This window comes from Zonotrichia leucophrys, chromosome 2 (genome assembly GCF_028769735.1).
Source record: "Zonotrichia leucophrys gambelii isolate GWCS_2022_RI chromosome 2, RI_Zleu_2.0, whole genome shotgun sequence".
Lineage (NCBI taxonomy): Eukaryota > Metazoa > Chordata > Aves > Passeriformes > Passerellidae > Zonotrichia > Zonotrichia leucophrys.
In genome coordinates this window covers 37,659,368-37,672,365 of record NC_088171.1, presented here as the reverse complement: position 1 = coordinate 37,672,365, position 12,998 = coordinate 37,659,368, and the positions used below count along the sequence as shown (strand labels likewise).

Sequence of the window (12,998 nt, the reverse complement as noted above, 5' to 3'; positions counted from 1 at the left end):
CTAATTTGATGATTAGCACCAAGTTGTAATTGGAACCAAAATCCCAAATCCCCATCTGGATCCTGCTCACAGCAGTATCAACACAGTTCCACACCTGCTTGTCTTATTTATATAAGAATCATGACTGATGTGTTTAAATGTCTACAGCAATTTCCCCCTGTCCATCCTGACTGTTGTTGATCACTGTCTCTGCTGCAGGGATCGATCAGCAGCGTGGGGAAGCATTTGGTTCATTCCAGAGCAATGCCTGCTGCTCACTCAGCAAGCCCATCAGTCAATCCATCTCTGCTTCCTCACAGCTGCTCCCTCCTTTTTCTTTTCTTGGCCAAACATCACTTGTACACTTTACCACCCAGGACTATCCCTTATCTCTAAAAATCAATCACCACTGAGTTCATTCTGTAAGTAAACTTTTTAAAAAAATAATCAATTTTGTGTTTAAGGTTGCTTATAATCTTGGGTTTTCAAAGGTTCTTAAAGGATAAGAGACTGCTTTTTTAAAATTCAGACATCACTTGTGGCTACTATCTACAGGTACAAAAATTTGTTAATTAATAATTAATTGTAATTGCTAATGAATTTGAAGAAAACAAAAATCACTGATTAAGATGGGAAAATAGCAAGATTTTACAGGGAACTGAAAATAGTTGAATGCAAATCTCCACCCTATCAGAATAAAATCTGGAAGTATGCTTTAACCTGTAAGTGTGTAAAGGATGAATCGTGTCTGTGGTCCCACACTGCGCTGCAGTGAGTTCACATGACTGATGTGGCTGGCCAAGCCTCCCACGCCTCCCTTTCCTCAGGGAAAGTGCTCAGTGCAGTACAATGGAAGAGCATCACCTGCCCAATTCCAGGCAGGAAGACCAGGCAACAGGTCCATGGACCATCCCCTGCTCATGCTCGGCAAGGCATGCCAGCAGAGTCACTCTCCTGGTGAAGTCTAAACATGTCACATACACCAACTAAAAAAAATCCCAAACAAACCAACAACCAATAGAAATATTCCTGTAAACATACAAAGAGGTAGCAAAGACAGTCAGGATTTCTAATGCATCCTGGTTTCTGTTTCCAGTGCAGAAGCAACTCTTGAGCATGACTAAGAAGATAACTTAGTCATAGCTCTGCTTCAAAGAGGGCCATTAAAACCATGCTTTAAAAATCACAAAGACTAATTTACAGTAAGACCTTGAAAGGCCCCCAAAATATAGTGCATAACCACACTATTCTCTCACCTTTTTCCTCCCATGCTGTCACCCAATTATTACAGCACTGAAGCAGACACAACTTACAGCTATATATATTCCTCTGTAAATCAGTGATCCTGTTAATTTTCCTTAATCTTGGCAAATGCGTAGCTCAAGACCTTTCATTAATATTTATTAACTATTCTTTTCTACATTGAACTTTTAATTATTTAAATCACTAACATATAATTCTGTAACTACATGTTTTATGAAGTGCATTCTTCTTCCCACTGTTCTGGAAGTGAAAAAAATAAAATGTTAAGTCCAAATTCCAAACCTCAAGATCTTTTAACACAGTAAAGAAACAATCCAGTTTAATAAATGCAGTGAATATCTTATCATCTCACAAACATAATTCATACAGAAAAAAGAAAAATGTGGATTAAAATACCATGTATTTTGATTTCAACCATTAAAAAACACACAAAAAAGTAGAGAAAAGAGCTTGTCAATGATACACTGTGATTATTATTGACTTTTGAAGGTTTTTACTCTCCTAAGAGTCCTTTTGATCTTCCACAAAGAAGACTGTTTTTTCTGCAAAAGTATTTTCCTCTAAAATAATATAGTTTCCCTATTGTTTTTCATATCAGTGTAAATTCCTAAAATAGATTGTGAGAAATTCCTAACCAAAAATGTAAGAAAAGGCAGAACTTATGTAAAAACACGCTCATCACTTGTCCAGGAGTTATCTGACATTTAGAGGGGGAAAAAAAAAAATCAAGCTATTTGTCCAAGGAAAATTTTCTCATTCTAAACATCAAATAAATGACACAAGGACCAGCTCAGAATTCTCTTTCATACTTTTGGAATAAGATGCCTAGTCACATGTCATAACTCACTATTGAGTGAGATGGAAGGCAAAAAGCAAAGGCCACCAAAAAAAGCTGCAACAATGAATTTCAGGTCTTTTGAGCTCAGAATGAATCCTTCTATATTTCTATAAGTTTAAAAAAGAGAAAAAACCAAAATACTTCTGATGACTAGGGGTCTAGGATTAAGGGCTGAGGAGAAAGCTAATTGAATGCTGGCACACTGGAAGCTGTTTTCTCTTCAAAAGATCAACAGGGAAGACAACATATTTCTCCATAACATAATTGTCTTCGGCTGTCCCTGAAATGATTGACAGCCAGCATTAAGTTTTAGGGATGCTCAGACGATATTTAATGTCAAGTTCAACGTTGAATGCGCTTGTATTTTAAGAACAACACCTGTTCCAAAGTCTTTGAATACTACTATCAGTCCCAGAAAACAGAAGGAGCCAGAAGCTCTTGGCAAGATAAAGCACAAAAGAAGACTCTTTTTCTTGCTGTTCAGGAAATCTCTCTCCTCTCTGAGACTTGAGAATGCTGTGTTTGTTTCTTATCTTGTTGTGCCTCCCCTTCCCCCAACTCCTTCTATTGCCACCTTTTCTTTCTTCCTTATTTCTTATTTATTTATTTTTAGAGTGAGTGGGCAAGAAACAAAATTACTCTGTGAGCAGGTTGCTCCTTACCTGCTTTTTCCTTTCAGTCACTTTAACACAAGGTAAGATGAGCTTGCTTGTGATGATGCAAAACTGCTGTAGCAACTGTCTTTGTTAACCTTTTCCAGGCTACAGCACATGCAATACATGTACCTTGTTTTTCTCAAAAATTCATTTCCTCAGACTACTACTAGGAGCAGTGAATGCTCTGTAAACCCCTATCTTGCCTGATTTATTTTAATATATTCATGTACATCTATTTGTTTACACTCCTACATGTGCTTGAGGCAGTGTTTTTGTTGCATTTCTACTCTTTAGAGCCCTGAAAAATACTCTGAGCATCTTTCCTTTACATCCAAAAAGGCTGGGAATGCATATAGAATTGCTACCTGCACAAATAAAATAAAAATTGATAATAGAGGTTGAATGTACAAATGTAATGATAGCCATAAGAGAAATCTGTTTCTAGGGTGAATCTATTTACTCATTGAAATGCAAAGACAGAGAAAAAAGTAATACATGTCTGGGGAAGGGAATAAAGGGACTTTTACAGAAACTCTCCAGTGGGAATCCAGATAATCATCTATGGTTTAGAAACACTAAAAAAATTCTTCCACTAACACAAACTACACATTCATTCAAATATATGTAACTTCAAATATACAGATTTGATTTGATCACTGCGCTGTGAATCAAGTTTCTACCCAAAAACAATACAGAAGATAATATTATTTTGTTACTAAGGAAAAAAATATCCCTTATTTAATGAATATTTTCACTCTTAAATCTCAAATGTTTGCCTTGACTTCAAATACAGGGTTTATTTCTGAAGTGATGATGTGTGCTATTAGTCCAACTTTATATTTATAATACTAATCTAAGATTAGTGTGATTACTGAATTATATAGCCTCTGAATGGAAGAACTACAGATCCTGTCTTATTTCTGTCTAGCAAAAAGTAAGAGAACATCACCCAGGAATTTGAATAAATCAGTATTTTTTCTAGCAATAACATGGACTCTGAATAAAACATGCAGTAATGACCATTTTTCATGGTTTTAAAGTGATTGCACATTAAAAATAATGCCTGAATACATTTTTGTTTGCTTGAATCAGGTCCTTAGGACTAGAACTGAAAAATTAAGCAAAACATGGTCTTAAGATGCCTTGAAACCCTTCCAATTCCATCTTTCAGGTCCAATTTTAGCTCAAGCTAGAATCAGAATTCACTCTAACTGCTGAAAGTGAAGAAAAACAGATAAACTGACCTTAAATTATGAAGTTCTACACCCCCAAAACTTGTGCCAAAAGACGAGGAAAAGATTTTCCAGTTAGCTGCCTAATCTAGCCACTTGGTTACTTCCAGCAAAAAGCAACAATACAAAACAGGTTCCAGCATCCAATCCCTGGTTTATATTAAAAATCATATTTGCCTTTTTTAGTAATGGTGTTACAGCAAGGTGCAGTGCTGGTCACATCTTACAGAGAAAAGTCAAGACAGGCAAGGTCTGCATTTTTGGGGCTCTGAGCTGAGAACAGGCAATATTCTTTCCAGTGTTGACTGTATATTTTTCCAGTGACAAATGATTAGTTCACAACACCACATTATTTAGTTGTTCAAGGATATGAGTAAAAGCACTAAACAATTCTGGATTAACATAGGAGCAAGAATAGAAGTATCTTTGGAAATTTCCCTCTGGCCAACTCACCCCATCTCTATGACAAAGAATTTGACCAGCTTCCCTGCTCTTATTCCTTCAGAAGGACAGTTTGACAGACCACCAGATTTTCCACTGTCACTGCTTTGAATTCTCTTTGACTTTGATCAGTGCTTATCACAGTTTGAGTCACCCTTCCTTGGTCGCAGGATTTTACAGAATCTCAGAATCAACTCAGTTGGAAAATAACCCTGAGACCATCAAGTCCAACCTAGGACTGAACACCACCATGTTTACACCAAGTGCCATATCCAGTGCTTCCTTGCACACCTGCAGGGATAGTGATAAATTTATTTCTAAAGCCCAACCTAAGCTTCCCCTAGGACAGCTTGAGACTGTGTCCTCTAATCCTGTCACTGGTTGCCCGGAAGAAGAGACCATTCCCCACCTGGCTACAGCCTCCTTTCAAGCATTTGTAGAGAGTGATAAGGTGTCCCTGAGCCTCCTTTCCTCCAGGTTAAACAACCCCAGCTCCCTCAGCTGCTCCTCATAGGACATTCTCTCCAGACCCTTCACCAGCTTCACTGTCCTGCTCTGTACCCACCCCAGCACGTCAATGTCCTCCCCAAATTGAGGGGCCCAGAGCTGGACACTGTGTTTAAATTGCAGCCTCACCAGTGCCATGTATGGTCTATGATCCCTGCCCTGGTTCAACTGGCCCCACAATTCCTAAAACAGGCCAGGATGTCACACACTGGCTCACGTTCAGCCAGCTGTCACCCAGCACCCCAAGGGACTTTTCTGCTGGGCAGCTTTCCAGCCACTCTGCTCCCAGTGTGTGGAGCATATTTTGTCTTTGTCAGGTGGAACATTCTGATCCTGGAGTCTGATGAAAAGCTTCCTCCCCCTGGAAATTCAGCTGTTGCTTCCCTACACCTGATACTGCTGCAATTCCTTGAACTTGTGTGAGGGAGAACCCCCAGGCAGCTAAGAAGCACTTTTCTGCTTTTGAAGTTTCTGTGATACTATTAAGCAGCACATTGACTGGTGTAGAGAGGATAGGATTCACCCTGAATGAGACAGAATTTGACAACAAAGTTACAGAAAGTGTTAGTTCATTGGTTCAACCTAGCAGACATCACCAGTTTGTTTGTGAGACAGGAAAGCAAGTGCTGGGGGTAGCTGGGAAAGAGTGGGGGAGGAATCTGACCCTCAATGGCAATCTGCAATCTGGAAAGATCACTGCACACAAAGGCTTTCAGCTCTCTACCAACTGACAATGATGCAAAAGAGACAACCTGGTTCTACCCACAGTGCCAGCAGAAGTGTGCTGACATCGCATTTGGTACGCTTAAATCTGTATGTTGTCATCAGGTGCTTTTCAATCATACCTCAAGGCTAACTAAAACAATCAGAAAACTGATTCCATTTTATCAGGAAGGAAAAAAACCAAACAGTTATGAAAATTGCTGTTTAGGTGCAAAGATCCTTTTGTTAGTACTTGAGCACGACTTTAATTGGAAAATATATTTGAATGTAGAAGTCGTTCAGCAAATAGAGAATTAACAGATAATCACCATTGACACTGAGCAAGAAGAAATTTACTCAGCTTGATCTTCAGGTTGGATAGTGTAAAATTGTCAATAAGAATGTGAAGTACGCACTTAATATGGAATCTGATCACATATGACAGACAGGAGATAATTATAGAACTTCAGCTGTCATTTCATAGTATAACCATGAACACAAAATTGTTGTTCTTTCTAAATAAAAGTTAATAAGGCTATTTGCTGAATCTCTGTTAACTTTACTCTCTGAGAAAGTCGCACACATTTCTAGAAACCATGACTTTGGTGTGTATTTATTAAAATAAATAAATAGTGCATGAAGAATATTTATGTATGTGTGTATATATATATGAAAACAATAGAACATAATTTCCTACCATGCAACTATTTCAGAATGCTTTGCCTGATCTAAATAGGGTTAAGAAGCAGCAATATGCAAATTTTCCATTCAAAAACTTGAAGTGTAATAACTCACTTCAGACATTCAGTTTCATAATATTTCGTGGTGGGGTTAATTATAGGTTTATATTTAAAATATTTTCACACTTTAAAATGTTATTTTGTCTCGAAAATATAAAAAGCAAAACAAAACTAAACCAACTAAAACCCCTAAACCCCACACCACTCCTTTGAAATGCTTATGCTTGTTTTCCACATAGGCAATAAACACATTGTTAACAGAGGGGGCAAAAAGTCTTAGCTGACTTAGTGTTTACATTTTGGATGGAGAGGAAAACATTGTGAGAAACCATTAATTTAAATTAAGATGCAGGACTACAAAAGATATTTTTGAGTTGGAAGAAGGTGTCTGTACGACAGCACACAGAGACAAGAGCTCTACCATGGAAATCCAGAGAAGCAAACCTTTAATGCTGCTCTTCCACATCTGCAACACAGGTAATGGGAAATTTGCAGGAGACTTCTGCAATCTCCTGCACGGCTAATAGTAACCCCAAAATTAATCTAAGTGCTTTCTTTAGCACATTTTATTGGTTTTATATATAAAGAATACTGATGTGCAACATACTGAAAAAAAAAATCTACTGGGAGATTCTGCACAGCTGAAGCACCTGCCAAAGACTTGTTTTATACATTTTTTTTGAGATCTACAGTATTTTTTCATAGTGAAATTTATAACTGCTAATTAGACATAAGTTACTGCAATAGTATAGTTTAAAAAGTTCTGTCAATGAAATTTTGAAAATTCCGTGCAAAGCAAAGCATATTTTCTAATATTATCTGGAATCCCTTCTTGCACTTTTGCCCGGAATTAGAATTATCCCCCTTCTGGATTAAAGATGCATTGGTGGATTAGTCTATCACTGATGACAACATAATATATCCTTCCCAGAGGCTTAAACTGAAAAGAGGTCTGTTAACTACAGACTGTATTAAAACAACAGGAAAAAAAAAAAAAGAAAAAGAAAAAAATACATTGGACACAAGACATTATTTTAACATTTAAATATCAGCATGTGGGAGGTCAAAGGTTGTGAAACATAACCTCAGGTTCAGTGCCATGGATCAATCCTACTCTTTCCACAGACTGTATCACCCATAAAATTAGTAAGGCATGGGACTGATTCCTGCAAGGATTAGCCATGGGTACTACTTCTAGCTTTAGCCACCTGAGCAAGCTCAGGAATACTAGCCACACAGGCAATTTAAATTAAAAATAAATTGGTTTTAACTTTTCTACTTGATGGTCAGATATGTACACAAATTTTGAAAAATTATGATTTTTTTATTTGAAATTTTTTGGCCAGTTAAAGAAGTATTAATTTTATATTTTAATTTAGCATTTCCAAATCAACAAAGCAGGTGAGCTGTTTCTGAACTGAAATAATTTCTATTTCTGAAACTTTGTTTCAGATGACATAAAGCTGATTCATCTCTTTAACGCTCTAAAGGAGATGTCACATTATTCTGTATTTTAAGAGACATGCCAGCTGTTTTCCATGGAATAGTGTCTTCCTTCAAAGTTTTTCTAGGTGTAAAACCACATAGTACATAAAACACGTTTCTGTGTGAAGGTCCTGGAATATTTCACATGCCAATGATCATGCAATAAGAACTTCTAGAATACACCTGTTTAATATTTAAGCCAGGTTCTGGAAGGCTAACTAAAAAGAAATATTTCAATAAACTCTAATAAATAGATAATGTGCTGCACTCTCTGGTGAACTTAAATATCTAATTACATTATTTTTCAATTATATCCCAAGAAAAAGCAGATGAGTTGTTAGCATTAAATTTCAATGTAAGATGCTGGGGTCTGTTTTTTGTTTAAGAAAAGGTCAGTCCTTCACTTTGTGAAAGTCAGCAAAATTATTGTCTTAAAAAGGAGCTCAGCATGAGTGTAGAATCCAGCTAAGAAAAGAGCTTTCTACCACACTCGCCTGTTGGTGTCACTGAGAAGATGGGGATTAGACATTTTTCTGGTGTTTTATTTAATAAGAGACCTGGATGTCATCACTAATGTTGCTTGCTAAATTGAATCTTTGAAGAACAGTATAGAATATGTGAAGTGTTTGTGTGTACAGCTCACAGGCTGTGTGCTTCATCCTTTGAAAGGAAACCATTGTGAAGGGGGAGGGTCCTGAGCACAAAGGGAAGGATTGCTTTTCTGGCAAACAGCAGTATCAGCAACAAAACTCTAATAAGAGCCACATGCTCCAATACGCAGTAAATAACACCCATACACTTTGTAGAAATAAAAGGTTGGAAGATGGGGGAAAAGGACTTTGAGTTCTGTAGTCAAAGGAATTTAAAGGTACATCTAAGTAGTTTTACGAGAGATTGCTTTATATTGAAGTATCAGTTACACACAACCCTGGATCGTAATTATCTGTGTATCCTCAGACTAGCAGAGCAGTTATAATGCAGTTCTGTGCTTCTCCGCAATTGATCTCTGTGACTGCATCATTTTCTTGACGGTTTACAACTTGCTGATTCAGTAATCACAGTTCAGCTGTCTTAATCACACGGTAATTGAACCACAGAGGGAATGCCAATAATCAAGAAGATACCAAACCAATTAGATAGCAATGTTTTCAGTCAAGAAACAGCTAACAGCAACTCAAACCTGAGTTTGTTTATTTTCCACTGTTGATGACTAGATTTCTTAAAAGGGAATTAAAGGGAAGGCAGTCCATTTTGGCTCAAATTCGCTGTCTCCCTGCTCCTTTTATTATGCGCGAGCCCCGTTGAAGAGGAAACTGAAGTCAGGACACAGGCGGGTCCCCCCGCAGGGCCGGAGGGGGAGCACGGCAGCCGTGCCGGGGGGGGCAGCGCCCGCCCGGAGGAGTGGAGCCGAGCCGGGCCGGGACCCGCCCGGGCCGGGACCTGTCCGTGGTGCTGCAGCCGGGCCGCCACCGCCGGGGGACCCTCGGTCCTGCCCGCCTGCCGCCACCAACGCCCTGCCACAGCCTCTGCCACTGCCGAGCCCGACTCACAGAAATTCAGCTTTTGGGGACATTTCGAACCCCTCAAGGCTAGGGGTACTCAACAAAATAGATTCCCGAAACCTCCTAGCGAAGCCCAGCCCAGGCTCTGAGCGTGCCTCTCCCGGGCGGTCTCTGGGCTGCCTGGGGCGCGGGGGAAGCCCCAGCCCAGCGCGCAACTTTCCCGCAGGGAGCCGGGCTTCAGCCCCTGCGAGCCCCCGCGCAGGGCATCGCAGGCGGAGGGGACCCGGAGCCCTCCTCGCCTGCAAAGCTGTGGAGAAGCCAGGCAGGAGAGAGAGCCTGGGAGCTCCCTCGCCTCGCCTTCCTCATTGCCGGCTTCTGGTACCAGGGAACCCCCGGGGGGCGGAGGGAAGGGGAAGCTCCCACCGTACGCGCAATGCCCCCCGTGCATCCCCTTCCCCGGCAGTCCGAAGCCCCAGCCCGGACTCACGTGTGCCGTCAAACCGGGTGGCGATGGTGTCGAGGAAGGTATTCTGGGGTGCCAATAATCCCTTCATAACCGGCATTTTTCCAGCGCGGTGCGAGGTTCCCCATCAAAGTTTGTCTACGAGGGTGGCTCAAGAAGTAAGTGCAGAGGGCGCCCGGGGGAAGGTAGGGAGGGAGGAGGCGGAGGGATAGGGAGGAGAAGGAGGATGGGGATGCCGCCGCGCCGCCTCCGGCGCCGGGAGCCCCCCGCTCGTCAGCCCCGGCCCCGCACGGCGCTCCCGCCCCGGGAGCCGCGCAAAGGTGCGGGGGCGCGCACAGGTGCGGGGGCGCGCCCCCGGCCAGCAGCGCTCGCGCCCCCTCCCCGCACCCCTCCCAAGCGAGCGGGAGGGGGGCGCCTGGGGAGAGCCGCCGTGAGGAAGGACGGGCTGGAGGAGAGCAGGGAGCCGGGGAAGAGCCACCTTTATCCACCTGTAGCGGAGCCGCGTTGGGCGGGGCAGCGCAGGGACCGGCGATCCCCGGGGGCTACGGAGCCTCCTCCGCCCCCGGCAGCTTCAGACACATTTCAGCTCCAGTGCCTGAGAAGGATCCCAAGTATCTCAGCTCACAGAGACCCTGTTTTATGAGTAATGATATCGCAGGGTAAAGCGCAGGTTCTTACTTTGCTGCAAGAAGAAACACCCTTGATAGATAGCAAATGCCTCTGGAGATGCTCACTGGAGAGTGAGACTGGGATATGGATAATTCTCCACCAGTTGTGTGGCCTCAGACATTATTTGCAAGGTTAGGCTATTTCATTTAAGGAATGGGTATTTTTCTGTGATTTTTAGTACATCCTATAATATTCTTTCAACATTCTTCCCTGAAAAATTCCTGAAATATTTGTTTTCTGCCATCCAAAGAGAGAATTAATACATATCCTAGCCCAGAAGGTCTATTGTGTAAATTCCAATAAATAAATATGGAACAATAGTGAGAAAGAAGTGGCATTCCACATTCAGATGAGTAACCTGCTCAGACTGGTATCATGGCTCTTTAAATGCTGCCAGTCAACTCTCCACAGTACAGTCATTTCACTTACTGTAGCAGCAATGGAAAAACTTCCCCATGTTCTTTCAGGATTAAAAGACTCTAGAGAAAAGTAGTGGGAGTACACTCCCTAATCTACAAAGTCACTGTGCAGAGGAAGCCTGTTGGGTTCTTGCTATTTTACAGTACTGCTATTTGTATTTTTTGCTATTCCTGTTTATTTAGGATTCTCTCTTTCTCCAGATGGTTAGAAGACTTTGATTCCCACTTTTCAGCATAAGCAGCACAGAGAGGTTACAAAAGAAACAAAAAAAAGGTCTTTCTTTACAACAGATAATGAAACACAGAAAGCCCCCAGAACCTCAGAAAATGCTGATACACAGGGTTTCTTGTACAATATAAAGCCTACCCATGGTAACCTCACCTTGGCTCTGGAGAATGCAGCAGTATTTTGCTGAGATCATGAATCTGTCCAGTTGCCCTTGTACTAGAAGCCTTTCACAAACTAGTTGATATAGAGCTGCCAGATCAGTTTTCATATGTAGCAAATGAACTGAGAGACTGTCTGTACAGTACTTAGGAAGTTTTCAAGATATCAAAGTACTATCAGTTTCTTGCTATCTGATAATCTTCAAATTCATGTCAGCCTTGTCCTTAAAGTATATAAGCAGCAGCCTTGTCCTTAAAGTATACAATTTTTATACCAGCAATTTTTAATTTTCCTTATTATTCTCATATCTTCCAGTTCAACATAGGCAGACTCACAAAATTAATTTCTATTTATAGTTTTCCATTTAGCCTCTCTTGGATTTAATGATACACATACTCACTAGTGAAATACAGAAAATCCTATTTCAATACCTGGAAAACTCTGAAAAGCATGATCAGGTTTTCACTTCTGCCAAAGTGCTCAGCAACAGAGGTTGTTAAAATAAATCCAAAGCTTTGAAACCTGACAAAAGGCTTGCCTATGTTGTAGCCTGTGGTGCTGCAATTGTGTTTCAGTTTGCATTTTTCTCCATGGCCTGACCAAACACCATTTAAGTAGGGATGCAGTGAAAGAGAAAGGAGTGTATTCTTACTCCTAGTACAGGCAGTCAGGAGAAGCAAACCCACATATACACTTAAACATATAAATGTATTTTTCAATTTTTGTCATCACAAAAGGCAAAAGAGACAAGGAGAGTCAAGCTGTTGCCTGATAAGTCTTCAAGGCCATAAATGGCCACACCAAGTCTGAGCTGCAATCATAATCATAGTGTTTTGAGGGCTGTATGACATAACAGCTTCAGTAAGTTTAGAGCTTCATTAAGAGGTCCTGGAAACTTCTTAATCATGAGACAAAAAATGTTTTAATAAAGCCTTGGGACTTAACTTGGACAAAGAGTTATGCAAACACACAGCTCAGAAAGGATGGGTAAGTGCCAGAGGAGTTGCATGGCATATTCCATGTTGATAGGGGTGAACACAAATTAGTTCTTGAAATTCACCACTAGCCAGGGGGATGTGATAGCAATGGCAGTGAAAGGAAATTCTGCTGATGCACAAGAGTAAATGATACCAAATGCTGCTGGAAAGCCTCTTCATCTCTGAGAACTTCAGGAAAGAGGAAGTTTGCCGTTCTTCACAAGTACTCACAATCATGCCATACTGTTACAAATTGCTTATGGAAATGTCTACATCCTATGAACAATTAGTAACAATCAAGCTCCTAAAAATTTTGTGTTTGTGTTCTGTGTATCACAAAGCAACCACCCAAATGCCTTTGAAGTAGAGCTAATAAAATATATTACAAAAATAATGTACATAAAAAGGCTCAAACTACAAAAGATGAGAAATTGAAGTGCACTTCCCTATTTTGCACTTGTATTTAGCAAATTCTAGAGACTTTTACTTATAAGAGTAATCCTCCTTAATACAAAGTGGTACTTCAGAGAGCTTACTACAAAACACGGTAAACTCTTCACGTTGCTCAAAGCAGACAAATTTAACAGGCTGAAATTTTGGTAAGCAAAGAAGAAATAGTTAAGAAAAGGAGAAAAGAGCTGAGCATATGTAAAAGAGAGGTAAAATGAGGAGCTGAAAGACTGCAGTCAAAAATTATTTGGAAAATCATTTGGAAAATTATTTTTACGCTTTAAGTG

The 12,998-nt window shown here is 40.6% G+C and overlaps 1 protein-coding gene across 2 annotated transcripts in view; it reads right to left on the bottom strand.

Annotated features, from left to right (window-relative positions):
* The window catches only part of KCNH8 (potassium voltage-gated channel subfamily H member 8), a 173,710-nt gene extending 163,463 nt beyond the window's left edge, over window positions 1–10,247 (bottom strand). For both annotated transcript variants that reach the window (XM_064704611.1, XM_064704612.1), the window contains exon 1: window positions 9,833–10,247. In XM_064704611.1, coding sequence (XP_064560681.1) covers window positions 9,833–9,908 — 76 coding nt within the window. In that variant the 5' untranslated portion in view covers window positions 9,909–10,247. The remainder of the gene's footprint in view (window positions 1–9,832) is intronic.
* Window positions 10,248–12,998: the final 2,751 nt, after the last annotated feature.